Genomic DNA, 19017 nt, shown 5'->3' on the forward strand with positions numbered 1-19017 from the left:
CAGAAAAATAATTAATTTCAACGGATTTTGGATATTTTCCCTCTGCCTACTTACTGGATGACCTTCGAAGGCGCTGTCAAGTTCAACGTTGTACAGGATGACCTCTGTATCCTCAAGTTCTGATTGAACATCAATGCTGACCTGGTTTGACCCTGTTGTCCTGGCAATGCCATGGAAAGGTGCAACAATCTGTACATAATTAAATCCAGTAAAAGGTTATTTGTCTCAATGAAGACAATTCTGCTAACCTCAGCATATTTTGGCACAAAAAAATTGAATATTCTTATATTGTGATGACTGAACCAAATATTTCACCATTTAATAAGTATGCATTCTATGTTGTAAAGTATGGCAAAGGTATACTTACTTGTACTTGACAACACTGCAATGGGATTTTTAAAAACTGTGTTCTTGCAAGGTTATAGTATATATTTGTCAGTTGAAATGTTAGCCATTGGTAAAGTTCAACAGCAATGTATATGCAAAACGACTAACCCATGATTTTACCAAATCTTGAATAATTATATTCATGCAAGAGATATCAGATTAATAAAAGGGATTACCTCTTGGAATGAAATGCATGTTTATGACAATGGTTGAAATTGAGAAAAAGAGATGGAGTGAGATTGAGGGAGATAGATTTATATAGGACTTTAGTACAAGGATTACCACTAACAGAAATATTGCAGAGTATTCCTTGATTAAGTCTGATAACTTTGTTATTTTCTACTGGACAACAAAATTGGTTCATGTTTACATGTCTGTAAGATGAAAGAAAGTTGATCTGACCTTTTGGAATGAAGCATTTACATACAGTAATATGATTTGGAAACATTTAAATTTACAGAGTTACCTCAGCACCGGCAGATGCCACCAGGTCAACACCAGGCAGGGTATATCTCTGGTTGTGCTTGGGTAGTCGCCCACACCACAGGATGAATCTGTTATCTCTCTGGGGAAGTCAGTGCCAATCTTCGGACTGAAGATTTTGTCAATCTCTGCTTTGGCAAATTCATACCTATCAAACATTGAACAAGAAAAATGCAAATTAGATTAAGTTCATCATTTTTCATTTACCTCCTGCCCATATGTGAGGTCAGTACAAAACACTTGAAGTACAATAATTAGAAATATTTGTACAGGTAAAGTATAATTTAAGGTAGCATTGCACTTATCAAAAAACACTTTTTTCAAAGCAATATTTGTTATAAAAGATGAATAGAAAACCCCTTCATAATCTGTGTTTCCACTGCCACTCTCAAATTCGTAAAATTACTAATTTTTTAGATAATTTACTAATTTTTTTCATTGTTGATTTGTAAATATATGAATGCAAGGAAGCAGCTAGTTGATTGAGAGCTGAAGGCCCCCAAACCTCAAAATAGTTCTGTCTAAGCACATGTGGTACTTATTTGAATTTGATTGAATTATATTCCGCATTGGAACGGTTAAGTTTACTTATAAATTTCAAAATTTACGAAAAGTTTCAATACCCAATTTGTAAATTTACTAAAAATTTCAGAAGCCAGAGGAAACACAGATAATATATTTCTAAAAGTTGTGTTGACAAGCTAAATAGTTTGGATTCAACATGTTTTGGGGAGTAGAACAAGAACTTGCAGTTGACATCAAAACAAAAGATAGCGAGAAATCATCATAAGTTAAAGCTACACTGGCAAGTGAACTTGCTTTGCACCATCTAAACTTCTTGGTTCAGTAGCTAGTCATGTATAACACCTTGGAACTCTATCATACATATTCCTAAAAAATTGATCAGCTGTTATTCATGTGACATGACACTGACAAAAAAAAAACTGAGGACAAATTCAGAGATAAATTTCATGTAAGATAATAGCAAACTGTTTGACCAAAATGGCCCTGAACTTACCCTCTCTTGAAGGTCTCATATCCCTCCTTGATATCCTCAATGGTTCCAATGAGAGAATCATATGCTAATTTGAATGGTTCAGCCATGCCCTTGACCTTGGTCAGAGGCGCTTGGAGGTCATTCAACATAGCATTCAGTACATCGACAACTTCTTGTCTTACAGTAGACTGGAAGTAGACAGCAACATTTGTCAACAAAATGTAATTTTTCCACAAACAAAGTGAACACCTAAATCAACATCAATCATTCTGTAATTTGAAGAAAGACCTTAACTTCTCTCTCTCTGTAAAATGGTTACTATAAAAAACAGGAAAAAAGATATAAACATACCAGCTCTACTCCAGTGAACTGTTTGAATGGGTCGTTGTGAGACAGACTTTCATTCACCCAGTCTGCGGTGTTTTCAAGACTTTGCTTGGCTTTTAGGATATCTTTCCAAATTCCATTGACTTCCTTTTCCAGGTCAAACCAATATGGCTGCTGACCATCCAGGAAAAAACATGCTTCAGCTATCCGGTTCTTAGCATCAACAACTCCAGCAATGGCTGCCTTAATCCTGCAGTACAGGAATATCAATGGTATATGTGGTACAACATGAAAAGGTATCAATCATTTTCAATAAGTTCCCCCTGGTGTATTTCTTTACATATCTTATAAGGCCATAAAAAGGCCATAAAAAAGAACAAGGCGACATTTAGAGTGACACATTCATTTCAGCTTAGCTGGCTGTAATCTTAATCTTAGACTAGAGGAAGAAGACTGCATCTACTGCTTAAGAGTGTGATGTATATCATGTTACTCATTTGTGCGAAATGGATTCCTGAAAATTAAGTATTCAAATCTAATACACTGACAACTCATTAATACTGTAAGTTGTGTATGACTGCAATAAATTCAAACTGTGAAGCATTCTTTAGATCTACCCGGTGAACAGATTTCTTGTCCACCTCCTCTCTCAGAGACAAAATGAGCCTTCTTTGACTGACCTGAAAACTGACTTGGCAATATCTGATATTGCTGTGATTGGTGACTTGAAGAGTTTCTTGATAGCTTCAGCTGCTGCCTTCATTGCATCTTCTATCTGTTGTGCTGCCCACGGCAATGTTACTTTCACTCCATCAACAATTTCCTGTGAACGGTTCAACGTTAAATTTGACTCATCAAAATGATTTCAACTTACCCAGATATTGAAAAGATTAAATCAGATGGTTCTTTGTGTAAATGACACCTGAGAAAAATTATTGTTGATGGTTTTGCGAGTTTTGCTTAGTAAAGCTCAGAAAAACATATGATTTTCTATTCTTGCGAAAACAGAATATGAGATTTCCATATATTTGTTGGCTTCGAAACTATGTTTCACTTACGTTGTACAATTTCATTACATCTGTCTTGATATCGGTAAACAGGGCATTGACCCTGTCCACGACATTTCTCACATCTGTGATGAAATCTGGCAGGCCGCTATACTGGCCCACAGTCTTGACCAGTGACCTGGCAATCTTTCGTAAGTCCTTGACATAATTTGGCAGATTCTCCACCACGTTGACAAGATCGTCAAAGAGTTCCCTGACGTTGATCTTTGTGACAGTCAGCAAATTTTCAAATGTGATGAGTGTGTCCCGGACACTTTTCACGACATTGTTTACCACTGCATCGTACAGGTCCACCATCTTCTGTACATCAGCATACCCATACTCCTGTAAACAAACCAACCCAAGCAGAGTGTATACAAAGACACACACTGTACTACACTTTAACAGGAAACTTAAAAAACACGTAATAACTGGAAAAATGTCAACAATGCGAAATACTAGGTATCAAATATACACACATTAAATTGCACATATCACTGGTGATATGTCATTATGAATTTATCAGCAGGTGAAGAAATAATTAATTCATTATCAATTGAAGACAGTGATAATGGTATCTAATGTAATATTTAACCTTTTGAATGCTACAATTACTCTGCAATATTTTAGAGTTTTATGAATTTTTCTGATAATTCTAGACAGAAAAATGGGAACAACTTTTCAATGGCTAGATTTTTATTGAAATTTTGAAAAAAAAACATGTCTCAATCTCAAAAAAAAATTGTCTGCATTACATTTTATAAAGGTGACAATCATTGATTTTGGCACTCACAGGGTTATAATTATATGTACTTGCTACTTGCTACACTGTACAGAAGTGGGTTGTAGTGCATAATCACTCTATGATTAATAATTACGGATCAATTGCTTCTCTTTTATCAACTTAACCATGTGTTGGCTGTTTTGCAAATATCTTAATGTTTCATGTTATTTTAAGCTCAGGTGTGGTATAGTACATCATTCGTTCTCCTAAAAAAATTCTGTTTGCTGTCTCATAGTAATTTTCCAAGACGAAATTGTTACAGCACTCATACTTAAAAGAGATTTCTCTAACATAATCAATATTATAATTATGAGTCTTACCTGTAAGATATTGAGTCCATATGATGCACTTGCTTTGAAACACACCCTTGCTTTGAGAAACTCCAGGTTGAGCCTCAAGACGCCAATATTAGCTACGGCCCAAGCAGTGTCATATACATTCACATCAAAGAAGGCAGAGAACTTTTCTGCAAAAGTTTTATTGAGCAAAAGTTTAAGTCTTTTACTTTTGAAGCGCATACTACCTATGATTGTGCCATACACAGCAACTTTCATCAATTTTGGTCAAGTCCTTCCAGTTTAATGTGCCTCATTGCGAAAGTTAATTAAATATGCAAATTATCAATAGTCATACATGGAATACAAAATGCCCTTCCCTACTCCAGTATCATTGTCTCATCAATATGCAGTACGTTTCATAAACTTTGGCCAAGTCCTTCTATCTAGTTTTTACTGATTGGTAAAGGTCACTAAACATGCAAACTACTGATTATTAGACTTAACATGAAGATATAAAGGTCTTCCATTATTGTTACATCATTAAATCATCAACGTACACACCAAACTTCATCATTTTTGGTCAACTCCTTCCAATCTTACATGTACCGGTACATCCTTGATTAGGAAAATTCATTAATTATGCAAATTAGTAACTAGCTGATCAAAAAATGCTAAAAAATTTTCATTAATGTTATATCACAGTATCTTCAATGCACACAGCAAGTTTCATTAAACTTGGTACGATCAAGTCAATCCACATATATCCCAAATCAGAGAAAGTCATTAATATGCAAATGAGCAGTGGCATCATCATGAAATTTCTACACGACCTTAAAATCTGCCAAATGGTTCCCTTATTAACATGAAGATTTGTAAGACATGTTAGTGTCATTCTGAGAAATCTGATTTCTGAACAAATGGTTATTCAAATTATATGAATTATGCAAGTACCACTCAAGAACTAATGAGTTCTTGCCTTTCTGAAACAGAATCTATGTACCCAGATTTGATTCCGATTTGATATGTTGTTCTTGATAGATGTCACAGCAACACACAGACAGACAGACAGACAGACATTGGTACGACGATAGCTCGCATGTGTGAACATGAGAGCTATCGGTACGTGATTATTGGTGAAATGTAGGAAATATTTCTTAAGGCAAAGCTTTCAAAATTCATACATGAATTAATTAAATTAAGCATGAGAAATGTGAAAAAGACTTTGTCCTGGGATAATCAGTTACCACTCTTTATACACCTACATAGATGGCGATAAATGTAGACCTTGTGAAACTTGTAGACTACATAATATCATACTCCTATTATTTCCTTAGGAATTGACAGGTAGCCGTCAGAATGAGTGAATGAAGGTGATGAACAGATTGTCTCACCTTGATTGAAACAAAAGCAAACTAGAGGATCAAAAGATATTATCAAGTAATCTTCAATGAGCACCCCGGCCTTAATTATGTATTGATGGAATGTCACTCCCCCTTACCAATTTGAATTATCATATGGTTCTTCATTATAAACCCAATGGATGCACCAATGTCACGGCTACCAATGGTCTTACTCCAGTCAACAGAGGGCAGCTCTAACTTGAAGTAATAGTCTTTGAAGATTTGACGTCTACTTCTCAGCAGTGGCCGGTCTGATTCTTCAGTAAAGCTTTGGTTGCTTTGGCTACTGCACAATTATCAAGAATGATTTACAATTATATAACTGCAGGTATGTGCAGGTACTCCTAAAATGGAAGAAGCTCCTAATATTACCTATAAGTAAAATGTCTGTGACATTGCATGCTAGAGTCTAGCTTAACCCTTACCAAACCTGCAGACCTGCCAGATGGCTGTTGCAGATCTTCGCAGCTCGGCTGTAGCAGATCACTTGCAGCATAGACTCTCGAGAAAAACGGGACAGGCAACTGCTGAGGTTTCTTTGTGCGATCTATCTTGGAATACATTAAAGTTTATTTGCCAAGCGGTCCCCGACAACAATACTTCGTACTTAACACTGAATCTCATTAACAATGAAACTGACGTTCTGAATATGTACACTTTGCTCTTGCATGGCACGTTCCGAGTAATGACACAGAGAATTTTGAGGGTTTTTTGATACTAGTCATGGTGAATGTTCTGGTAACGATGAAGATCACATTTGGATTCAAGCCGAAGCCAACGGGAAAAAACTAGACGATAAAAACTGTGTACATTTAGCCATAGACGCTACAGAAAACTCTTGCTAGATATCGACAATATAAGTTTACATTCCCTACCATAAAAATCACCGATAACAACAAACATTTACAAGTTAGACAGGTTTACACTTCCCCAGTCCTGCGAAACAAAATCTCACCTTTATTTCATCTGTCACGCAACATTTGACGAAAATCAGGGAACACAAAAAATGACTACTCCATCGGAGCTCAAATACACGACCTCTAACATTTTGGTACTGTTTTAGCCTAAAGAAACACCAAAGTTCGGATAAGCTACACATGTTTACATCCGCAAAGTACTAGAAAATACATTTGTAACACTGACTTTCGCTGTCAGGAGAAACTTCGCGATAAATCGGGACTATCCATCGGTTGATGGATTCAGAAGCGGTAAGGTAGACATGCATTTACACAAAGCTGAACGCTGTCCTCGTAAATTTGGCCGTTCACAGTTTTCAAACAACAACATTTCAGTAGTTAACATACATACTTTACCGAATCATGGAACACTCCTCGCACAGAAAATATTCCGAGGGTTAAAAAACTGCAAAAACGAGGGAAAATTCGGAGATACACGGACGATTGCGGAATGTAAACAACTCTGTGATGTCAACTGCTGTCAAGTCTGGAACTGCAGCGATATGTGTTTCGGATTTCTATTCGAAACTTTGTCACTTTACAGCAACATACTGACTCCCTGCAGACTTCTAGTTGCGTCGAATCTCGCTACCAATATGTAAAAAGTACTTTAAAACCATTTTGACGAATTCTTCTCAAAATAGTTGTAACACTTTTATTTCTAAAAATGGACTTGCGGGTATCCGAAATAACTTGTAATCCGAAACATTATTACCGTTTACCCGCATGCCTGGTCTATGAACCGGACGTTGTGCAGTCCTCGACCCATTAACACCTCTTAATTATTCAAAGATAGATCGCAAGCTGCTAATCCCATAGACCCTTTGTTCTCTATCGCAGTTGCCTGTCCCGTTTTTTCTCGAGAGTCTATGCTTGCAGATATCTGCAAATGGTCTGATTTTGTGCATATATAATTAGCTTTGAGCTGCAAATTGCAGCTCATGGGGCATGGTATGCAGATCAATGACATACACATGACAGCTCAAATGCAGCCCGTGACTTTTGACCTGCAGACATACAGCAGCTCATAACAGACAACTTTCAGCCCATGACTTTTGACCTGCAGACATGCCACAGCTCATTGCAGACAACTTTCAGCCCATGACTTTTGACCTGCAGACATACAGCAGCTCATATTAGACCACTTAAAGGCATATAACAGCTCAAAATGGACATTGCTCATTCACCATTATCATACTGCATGTAATGGGTCATATTTTATTTGTACACACAAAAATATATTTATTTCTACCTCATGTCATGCTCACTTCAATGGCTCACAACAATACAACACAAGCAGCTGGAGATCCTCGTCACCCTGTTAGATAACTATGACACACCTCATCAAAGTTACCATACCAGTGAACTAGCTCACATGTGAGTAAAAAAGATAACACCTGATGTAGGATGAAGAAACACTCATTTATTACTAAAGGTTACGGGAAAAATTACACTGAATACAACAAAGGAAAAAAGTCTAAAACCTTTATGAAGCTAGCATAATGTTATATCAAAACTAGTACAAACTAGTCCAAGTTTACTGTCATGAACAACTGATGTTGGAGATATTGTGAGATGTTTACCTCAGCATTGTTTGATGAATAAACTTCTTCTGAAAAATTGTGAAGAGTTAATCTCAGCATTGTAAATAGATCAAAGTTCTTGTAGTTTATTCAAATATTTCCAGTACTTATCAATTCCAACAAAAGTTATTCTGATGTATATAATAAATATAGGAAGCTTTGAACAAATACCGGTAGTAGTAATGAAATTGAGATCCTCTATATGGAAATTGGAAGGACATCAAACTATATATCAAGCAATATACATTTGATGAGATAGAAGAATCGCGAGGGTGTAATTTAAATAGATACAATTCACCCAGATGGACCATGGAAATAAAAGTGTTACTTTATGTAAAATCACTTCGCAGCAAACATGTTTACAAATTCTGATTACTCACTCAAACCAAGGGATTTCCATGCTGAAACGACACAATGCTACATGTAGGGCTACGCTCTAAATTTAATCGCTCGCGTTTTTGATACTTTTATAGTGTAAAACTGTGAAGTTTTCCTTCAACGTGAAGCCTTAATACCAGTCACAGATGAACTCTGAAATGATAGAAGAATGAGAAACACAAGTTACTGAAATGTGAAAATATATGATTTACAGTGCTTAAGTGCAGACAAAAGGTTCACGTAGCTTTTAAAATCTAGTGAGAATTTACATTAGCGAACTTATCAATAAGCCAGTTAAGACCTGTCGATGAAAAAGAAAGTGAAGCAAGGCTGCAGGCTGGCAAAGACTGAACCATATTACCGGTACACATGTTTCATCTAGGATACTACACCAGGGTGGGGGGATTGGTCCCCTTCCACTGGAATTTTCGAGGGATTTTAAAATTTTGGGAACTTAACTTGTAACTTGTACGGGTTTATTTGCCCCGAAAAATAAGTTTGTCTGTTCACTGAATTCAAAAACAGGACCCATTGTGTGGGCCATTGACACCACAGTTTGCTTGTGACTTTCATTGCATGCCGTCTGCACTGAACACGTTTCTGTGACAATAAAGTCCGATTGTTCGTGTCGATTTTGCTATCAGAATTATTTTCAGAGTGTTATGGACATCAATACAATGCATAAAAACTTCAGTTTGTCTCCTTTTCTCAATCGTACAGAGATAATGTGACACAGAAACCGTATCGGGCTAGGGCAATGAACTTTGTGAACGTACACGTAACTCTCAACTGGCAGGCTTTCATATGCAAAATCAGCGTACGGAAAATTTACGCGTAGTATATTGTTTCAACAGCATTTTCATGAAGCAGATCAAAAGCCTAGATGAAACACTGATTACATGGTGATCGAAAATTGGCAATTTTATTGATGACAATTGTGTTGGATTGACTGTGTATATTATTTCAGCACCGTGTCTTCTTGAACCGTACAATCGCAAATCGGCAGTTTTACTGATGCCTGGCTTGAACTTTGAAGCAACTAGATATCCTCGATATACCGAATGTAATCTTCAGAAAAGTCTGTACAAATAAAAAACGCATATGAAGGAGATATGTCAAAGTAACTTACCTATAGTAATTAGTATCATTGAGATCGGTATGCGGTTTGCAATTGCAGGCAATATATCCATGGTTTGACCTCATTTCTCCTGACGGCGAGACCTATTGGTACGTTGAATATGTCGTCAAGTATACTCGTTCAATTTGCTACCATTTTATCAAAGTTTGGATACCGTTTTCGGCGAAATTTCATCCAAAGTTTAGCAAAGAAACATGACAGAGTAACCCTGAAGCTAATTCAATACGTGTAGATTAACGGTCGATGTGTCTTGCCGCTAACACTTTGACCTGCGTGACCTGGGTCATTTAGCGAATCTGACCAATCGCGGACAACTTTTCACATGATAAATGACGTCATCATGCGTGATGCAGCCTAACCAACAACAACATGCAACGTACACGTTTTTCTCAAGGGTCTATGATTTGATGTTCGGACCTGTGGGGAGTAGCAAAAGTAGCAGTGCTCGGATCTACAAATATCAAAGGTAAAACGGAGCACAGCTTAATATCGAATGAACAATGATTCTGAGGAAGACACGTTGATAATTATAAGGCAACTTCTCATTGATGCACAGGGCTTTCCCGGCGTTTTTATATGTGTGCCCATAGGATTACGCTGATAGACTACATGTACACGTACACACGTACTCGATCAATTTTCTGAGCCGAGATCGCAAAACGGACGCACGCAAATTTTAATTTGAAAATGGACTGAACTCATTAAATACCTGACCGTCCTTATAACTTCACGCTACTAGAAACGAAAACTCAACTACGGTGGTGCCTACCCTTATATATACCTTGACTGGCTCATGTTTTGCTGCCAGTGAACTGTTTCGAGCTGCCATAGAGCTGTGACAATTGTAGTGTCAACAAAGTTTTACTTCGAACGATTTTGAGCTGCATAACGGCTGTTGACCGATCGGCCAAGAGCTGCACAAGTCTGCATTTCGTCTTCCAGAGACACTCGAATCTGCAGCAGACAAATGACAGCTCCAAACGCTCTCTGCAGATCTGCATTAAAGCTGGTTTGAGCTGTCACAGCTCTGAAACCGATCTGCTGCAGCTAAATGAAGATCTGCACGTTTCCTACGGGTGGGCAAGCTATTCGCAACCAAATTTATAAATATTTGTAAAATATTGCAACAATCATAATTACTCCTATTGTCAAATATTTGAAAATTGTATTGGGAATTAGCCTCATCTAGCTCTTCTGAAAATATGTGGTATAATAGTTTTCAAGAGATAAAAAATGTTAATTGTTCTGCTTGGCAGCAACTAAAAAAGTACTTTTTATTTTCACAGAAAACGTACCAAGAGTTATGGCCACACAATGGTATACAAAGTTCAGTATGATCTCTGCACAATTTTTAATTCATACATGTCACATAATGAAATTATACTGAAAAATATGGAATGTTCAAATGTAAAAATACTGATGCATGCAGGCCGCATGTGTAAAGAAAATTCTGTTGAATATGAGTCAATCTCTTACTCACAAATCTGTAAACTCTTGCATCAGATCACCAAATTCCAGTGCGTGTGGATGTGTCTGATATTCTAACGTTGCTGTGTAGCGTACTTGTTCTTCATGATCATGGATAGCCACATCCAGTAGTGTGTTTGCCGCCTTGAATGAAAATATGTCAAAAATGCAATGCAAATTACACACATTGGGTGGTTAAACGTTTGTAAAATTCTCACAAATACTCCAACTATATTAGTTGGACTGATGCCGTATGTTGTGGGTTCGAACCCGATTGAAAACTAGTTGTATTATCAATCCCAGAATGAATTGAGGAATGGTGTAGTTTAGGTTTCAAGCTCTCAATATATTATCATCCTGGTTTTCCACTCAAGTAAAAATTTAGCCTTGCAGTTTTAATTAATACAGTCATCTGAATTGTACTACTCTTTTACTATCAATTATAAATATGAACAAAGGCTGGATGATATGGCTTTTCATGAAAAGATCGATCAGCCTTGAGGCATCATATAGCCTAAGTTGGTGAAGGAATTAGACTCAGGATTATTGGTGGTGAGGTCAGGAAATTAGTATTATATCCTGACTAGAGATTAAATCAGAATTCAAGACTCTAGCATGGTGTTGTGCACTGGAGTACGGCATGTAACTCCTCCTCAATTTGCTGGTTGAACAAAGGTAATACGGACTTTTACTAATTGAAAAGCGGAGTAAATATATGACTGACTGTTAATGGATGAATGAATGAATGAATGACTAAATATATATATAAACAAACAAAGAAACAAACAAATGAATAAATAATAAACATAATCATATTTAAAGTGATTACTAAGAGGTTAATTGACATATTCTAAACCCTTTTGCATTTTCATTCTACCTTCAAAAATACAATCAGTCATTCAAAGAGAAATTAAAAGTGGCTGGTTCAAATAGTAATATATCACAAAATATACAAATAAAAGTAACAGTAACATTGCTGAGTAAAGACCACCAAAATATTTCAGAGGACTACTGTACTTAACCTCACAGAAAAAGAGGATCAGAGTTGTTGTCTTGTTGTTGCGGCCATTTCCCATAATTCTACAAATTCTGTCATGCACGTTTGTATGAATACACCTCTTTTTCAAGTCCTCAGTTTACCTGTTCGTGTTTGTATTTACTAACAGCCATGACACCACTTCTCCTTAGCAATGATGGACTTGCAGTGTTGTTCATGTAGGAGATGAAGAACTCATAGGATCTATCAAAACCAGCATTGCCCAATGCATGGATCAGATTAGCTTTGTAGTGTAGATGATTGGTATAATCCGCTTCAGATAACACTGATCTTGTTTGTCTATGATGGAAGGGGTCTGAAATGATTAAAAACAAACAGACAGACAAATGACAAAATGAACAATAAATGAATACTTAAGATGCTGTATATGTTTTATAGTACTGTTTTGAAACCAGTTTAAATATTGTTGGGAATGTATTCTGCTTCAAGTGAAGTATTTTGTTGTGCATTGTACATTACAATAAAATGATACCCACAATGATAAACTTTGGTTTGTATAGTGTAATGGAACACGTTCATGTTAATTTCATGAACTCAATGACAACTTTGAACTCAATGACAACATACAAAATGACCGGCATACCTGCAGATTGGACGACTATTACCCTTTATCTTTTGCAGAAAATATACTTCATTTTCTGAACTAGCAATTTGAACAATGAGCAACTTTTTACAAGTGCCTGTAAAATGAAGTTGTCCAAATATGAACAGAGTGAAGGGCTACTTTATTGTGGTCATAGCCATGGGGTATTCAGAATTTGTCTTGGTATGCATACAACCTTTATAGTACAACACATTTATTCCAAAAGCGACAGTAGACAGTGAAAGCACAATGTGTTAATAAGGAAGACCAGCTTGAAGTGCCATGTATACTCTGAGTAGCATCAAATTGCACTTGGAGTACAATCAGTCCATACGTAATTCATACATAAACAATACACAGATCCTACCCACCCTTGGTCTGTGCAAGTGCATTCTGTGTATCAATGAAATATAATCTTGGTAAGGGCAATAAGTATACATAAAGCATTCCATTTTATGACTGCTTATTGTAGCATAAAATCCTACATAAATTGTACTCTGTGCAAACATAATTTATACTTATACTATACACACATCCTACTCATACTGTACACAAATCCTACTCACACCTGGGTCAGTAGGTATACTTTGGGTCTCCACAAAGTACCAGTATACTTTATATAGGGTCAGTTTTGGTAATGGTAGTATGCTCTTGCAGGTGTGTTAAGGGTGCACTCAATTGCCAGCAACAAAGGATAATTGACTCACTCAATTTTTCCAATGAGCTGCCATCATTCAAAGTGGAACCAACATGTCCGGAGTGTTTTGTTCAAGAGCATTCTAACTCTCCCAGTATTCACCTCATTGACTTGTCTTCCTAAACTTTTACTTACCATGTACACCAAGATGTTCTTCCAGCTTGCCAACGATTCTGAGTGCACTCTCTGGGTCAGAATTGTCCAGAACTTTAGCAACAGAGCCTAACACCAGCAGAGCCCTGTGATGGACATTGGTTGTATTTTGGACATCTAAAATCAAATACAGTCAACAATATTCAACATTGTATTTACTGTGTATCTAATAGTTTTGAGCATAATTTCAGATGCAGTTGGACTACAAAAGAAAACTCTCCCATAATTTTTCTGGGGTTAACTTTAATGTACATCAAGAAATATAGTTCTCTCTTAATTACATCTTTCTAAAACCCCTAATGTCAGCACTAAATTGTTACCTGTAAAAGTGAATTTCTGATTGAAACCAATGTCTTCCAAGACATTCAGGAACTTCTTTGGCGGTGGTTTCCTCAAACCAACAAAATGCACCATTGCTCGATAAATAATCTCTGCATTGGGATTCTCTGACAAGAAAACCATCTCTGTAAGCAGTAACTGAGTGGTTTCTGTGGCAACAGCTCCGAGCACATCAATCATGATGTTTCTCTCTTCAATTTCTGTGTCAGTGTTGGCATTGTCTTTGATGTACCTCTCTGCTATGATGGTAGTGTCGACAGCAGAAAGACGAGACACCATCTCGACTAAATTGTTGAAGCAAGAGTTCCTTTCTTGAGATTCTGAATAAAAGGAAGCATTAAGACATATCTAGGAGGGCAATCTATTGATGTCATATAGGTATAACACTGCAGCAAAGAATCTTGACCTGCCCAAAAGTCTCTTGAATTTTAGGGTCTATACACTCAAAGTCACTTAAAATTCAAGGACTTTCACAAACTTTTCCAGTAATTTTCAAGGACTCTTGGATGCCAAAAATACCATTTTCCCCTGAATCATTTTTACCATATCATATTTATATAATTACTATCTTGTCAGTTTTTAAAATTGTTTGTTGATTATCCATTTTCCAGGACATTTGAGAAGTTGGTTTCACTTTCAAGGACCCTTCCCAGGATTTCCCAGGAGGCTCTAAAATTTAAGGACTTTCAAAGAGTACAAATGTTTTAAAAGAACATAACTCAGGTAATGCAAATATAACCAACATGTAGTCGTGTACTCTTTCATTCTGTAGTTGGAACAGGATAAGGCTATTTGAATATTCCATCGTCCATCTTGACTTCCAGATAACATTTTAATGAATATTACTATGTGATGGAATAAAAGCACACTGATGATTGATTGTTATTAACAATAAATGCACTGACCTATGACCTTGTTCTCTCTGACACAGGTCACATTGCTAGTAATCAGAGAGTCCAATTCTTCAAGTTCAAGAGGAGGTTCAGAATACTGACAAAGGAAAAAGGCAGAAAGAAGATAAATTGCCTTTTCTGTATGTTCTCCCCTTGTACGTGTGTGGAATGCCTAATACCATTAAAATTTTCAAATTTTATTTTTTGTACATTTCCACTGTCTTCTTTTATATCCTGCCCTTTTACCTTTTTCTATCTCACAATTGTATTCAATAGTTTCATCTCCTTTATTCATATTTTAGTGTGATGTAAAGCATGTTGTGAGTTTTAAAAATACCGTCAAGGACAGTGTGCCCACATTCGGTTTGAATTAGTCCATTCAAGAAATATTTAAACCAGAAAAACAAGAATGACAAAAGCAAATTAAAGCTGCAAGCAGCCTTGGCGGGGCCCAAGCTGCTAATATGGTCTAAAGTTCTTGTGCTTATTATGTTATATGCAAAATTGAAGTCTCGAAAAGTAGGATTTTGAGCATCATCTCATGGTTACTGTACCGGTATGTTTCACTGGTAATTGCATGTTTTATGCAAAATCAAATATGGCTGCCAAAGTTCTTCACCGATCCAATTGCCTATCAGAAACAGTAAAGTGCTCAGATAGCAGTAAAATGTCATTGAATTGGTGTGTTGGTTCTTTAGAAGAAGAGCTTTAAATAGTAAATTGCGATTTTCGCAAAATCCAAGATGGCAGCCAAACCACAAGACCGATTGAACTGCCTTTTGCAATCTTGAAAGAGGTCATACTTAAGATGATACAATTAAAATTTCAGTTCAAGAGTGTGTTGGTTCTGGAGAAAGAAATTTTTAAAGATTTAAGTGTGATTTCCATAAAATCCAAGATGGCGGCCAAACCATGTGACCGATCAGGATGGCTTTCGCAAACTTGAAAGAGATTATACTTAAGATGACAGGAATTAAATTTTAGTTCAATCGGTGTGTTTGTTCTGGAGAAGAAGATTTTTAAAGATTAAAGTGCAATTTTCACAAATCCAAGATGGCGGCCAAACCATGTGACCAATCCATATGGTTTTCGCAAACGTGAAAGAGATCACACTAAGGATGATGTCAGTAAAATTTCATCTACATCGGAGCAGGAGAAGATTTTTTAAGATTAAAGTTCAATTTTCACAAAATCCAAGATGGCGGCCAAACCACGTGACCGATCAAAATGCTTTTTACAAACTTAAAAAAGATCAGCCTAAGGATGACATGAGTAAAATTTCAGCTCAGTCGGTGTGTTAGTTCTGGAGAAGAAGATTTTTGAAGATCAAATGGTAGTTTTCAAAAATCCAATATGGCGGCCAAATCACATGACCGATCCAAATGTCTTTTGCAACCTTGAAAGAGACCACTCTTAGGATGACATGGGTAAAATTTCAGCTCAATCAGTGTGTTAGTTCTGTAGAAGAGGATTTTTGAAGATTAAATTGGTAGTTTTCGAAATCCAATATGGTGGCCAAATCACTTGACCGATCCAAATGTCTTTCGCAAACTTGAAAGAGATCACACTTAAGATGTTACATGTCCAATTTCAGTCGAATTGGTGTGTTGGTTCTGGAAAAGAAGATTTTTAAAGATTAAATCACGATTTTCTCAAAATCCAATATGGCGGCCAAACCACGTGACCGATCAAAACGCCGTTCGCAAACTTGAAAGAGATGACTCTAAGGATGACATGAGCAAAATTTCAGCTCAATCGGTGTGTTGGTTCTGGAGAAGAAGATTTTTAAAGATTAAATTGGTATTTTTCAAAAATCCAATATGGCGGCCAAGGTCACGTGACCGCACGCGATTTTATTTGCCAATTCTTAAGACCTTAGGTCATGCTTGCTATATAAAAAATTTCAAACTGACTTGACCCCTAGGTCAGCAAGAAAAGCCATTTTTAGTTTTTCGGAAAATCCAATATGGCCGCCAGGTCACATGACCAATCAAAATTTTAAGGATAATATGCACGAGAACCCATAAGTAGCTATTAGCACTGCAAGTTTGAGAAGTTTATGTCATGCGGTTTCTGAGATCAAGAGTGACAAAAAAGGGACAGTAGAAGAAGATGAGGAAGAAGAAGAAGAATATTGAACTCCAGTAAAACCAATAGGGGCCCAGCCGGTAGGCTTGGGCCCCTAATAAGGTCTGCAACTTAGGTACTAGAGGTCATCTTTAGGAACATACATATCAACTTCTATAGCAATAGGACAAGCAGATCCTACATAAATAAGCAAATGTCAACAAAAACATTAGCCAGAGAAGGCTTGACAAAAAGGAAAGGTTGGAAGATTGGGGAAAAAATAAAGAGCGGGAAAAAATGTACAAGGGATCTGGTAAAAAGTAACGCTACCTCATCAATCTTCTAGACCCTACCCCTCCTGAATATCAAATGTTCCATCCCTTGGTTGACCATGTTTACATAAGGCCAGATGGCAGGAAATGTATTTACAACCTTGGGGATTTTTTAATTAATGCTATGAGTGCTATCATTTGAATGTAAACAGCACTTAAATTAGTTACAGATAGTGAAATGCCTTCCTGTGGGGGTGATTACCACATCTGGAATTATCCTGGATCAAAATTTCTCATCAGTTTTTGTGTGTCTCACATGGAAAAGTTGTAAAAATTGGTTCGCAATGAAAAAATTTACCTCTGCTTTGTTTTCTGGATCAAATTTTACAACAAATTGATACCAAATATGACAAAATTATGTTCACAGCCTTCAAAATTGTCTCACAACATATCCTGGGTTGGTGTAGGTCATTTAAAGTCACAAACTGAGAAAATTACCTAGAATATGAAAATTTGGGGGTTTCCCAACACTTTGAGCAGAAAATTTATCTAATAACATCCCTCGGACTTTTGTACCAAATTACAAAGCTATCAGACAAGTAATTTTGAGAACAAGTTTTCTTTACCAACATTGACAAAATTGTCTTAAAAATATAAATTTGTATATTTCAGGACAACTTCCACACATCTAACTATTGTCATCCCGGACATCTGTACACCAAATATAAAAGCTGTCTGTCCACGGATTTTAAAAAGAAAATTTTTTGTCCAAAATGACAAAAATTGCCCCAAAACAGTAATATTTCCAATTTTGTCGTAATTTCAACAATTAGAAGGGTAACACCCTTGCAAACATCCAACCCAAATTTGAGAGCAATTGGGCTGCGGTTTCAGAGAAGAAGAATTTTTACTTAAAATGAGAAAAATAACAAAAACATTCAGCAAAACTACAAAATTCAAGATATCGTCATGATATTCATAAATCTAATTTTGATCAACCTTAGGAACCTGTATACCAAATATCAAAGCTATCAGATTAGTAGTTTTTGGATAAAAAAATTTTTGACCAACAATTCAGAAAATTGCCCCAAAATTAAAATATGAAAATTTCAATTCAATTTGTATAAAGTTGACTGAGGTCATCCTGAGGAACATGTATACTAACTTTCAAAGCAATCAGATGAGTGGTTTCAGAGAAAAAGATTTTTTGACTAAAAACTGCAAAAATTACCCAAAAAATAGAAACATGCAAATTTAATCCTAAATTTTAAAAACCTAATTTGGAATACCTAAAGGAACCTGCACGCCAAGTTTCAATCCTATCTGACCAATGGTTACAGAGTTTTAGCAATTTGCAGGGTTTTTCCTTTTTTCTCCTCATTTGCATATTTTTGACACTGACAAGTTCATTTGAACAAATTCACATCTCCACCCCTAGGTACACCTGTACACCAAATACTATAAGACAGTAGGTGCTGCGGTTTAGGTGTTTTTGATGTGGACGGACATACATACATACATACATACATACATACATACATACATACATACATACTGACATGCAAATGGATGCAAATGAACTGATTCAGCTTATACGATAACCTCACATTGGTATACCAAATGTGAGCTAAAAATGTGATGCGCTCATAAGATTTAAATATTAATATTTATATTATTACAATTACTATCATTCATTAAAACATCCCCAGCTTCCCTATTTTAAACATCTACT

At 36.3% G+C, this 19017-nt stretch overlaps 1 protein-coding gene across 1 annotated transcript in view; it reads right to left on the reverse strand.

Moving 5' to 3' along the window:
• LOC139146179 (uncharacterized) overlaps positions 1-19017 on the reverse strand; it is a 36906-nt gene that overhangs the window by 591 nt on the left and 17298 nt on the right. Inside the window, exons 9-21 of the mRNA XM_070717588.1 lie at positions 14959-15043; positions 14035-14373; positions 13697-13831; positions 12365-12576; positions 11238-11368; positions 5801-5988; positions 4345-4490; positions 3253-3585; positions 2875-3017; positions 2219-2444; positions 1889-2055; positions 854-1018; positions 55-189 (exon numbers count right to left, since the gene is read on the reverse strand). Coding sequence (XP_070573689.1) covers positions 55-189; positions 854-1018; positions 1889-2055; positions 2219-2444; positions 2875-3017; positions 3253-3585; positions 4345-4490; positions 5801-5988; positions 11238-11368; positions 12365-12576; positions 13697-13831; positions 14035-14373; positions 14959-15043 — 2405 coding nt within the window. The remainder of the gene's footprint in view (positions 1-54; positions 190-853; positions 1019-1888; positions 2056-2218; positions 2445-2874; positions 3018-3252; positions 3586-4344; positions 4491-5800; positions 5989-11237; positions 11369-12364; positions 12577-13696; positions 13832-14034; positions 14374-14958; positions 15044-19017) is intronic.

This window comes from Ptychodera flava, chromosome 12 (assembly GCF_041260155.1).
Source record: "Ptychodera flava strain L36383 chromosome 12, AS_Pfla_20210202, whole genome shotgun sequence".
Lineage (NCBI taxonomy): Eukaryota > Metazoa > Hemichordata > Enteropneusta > Ptychoderidae > Ptychodera > Ptychodera flava.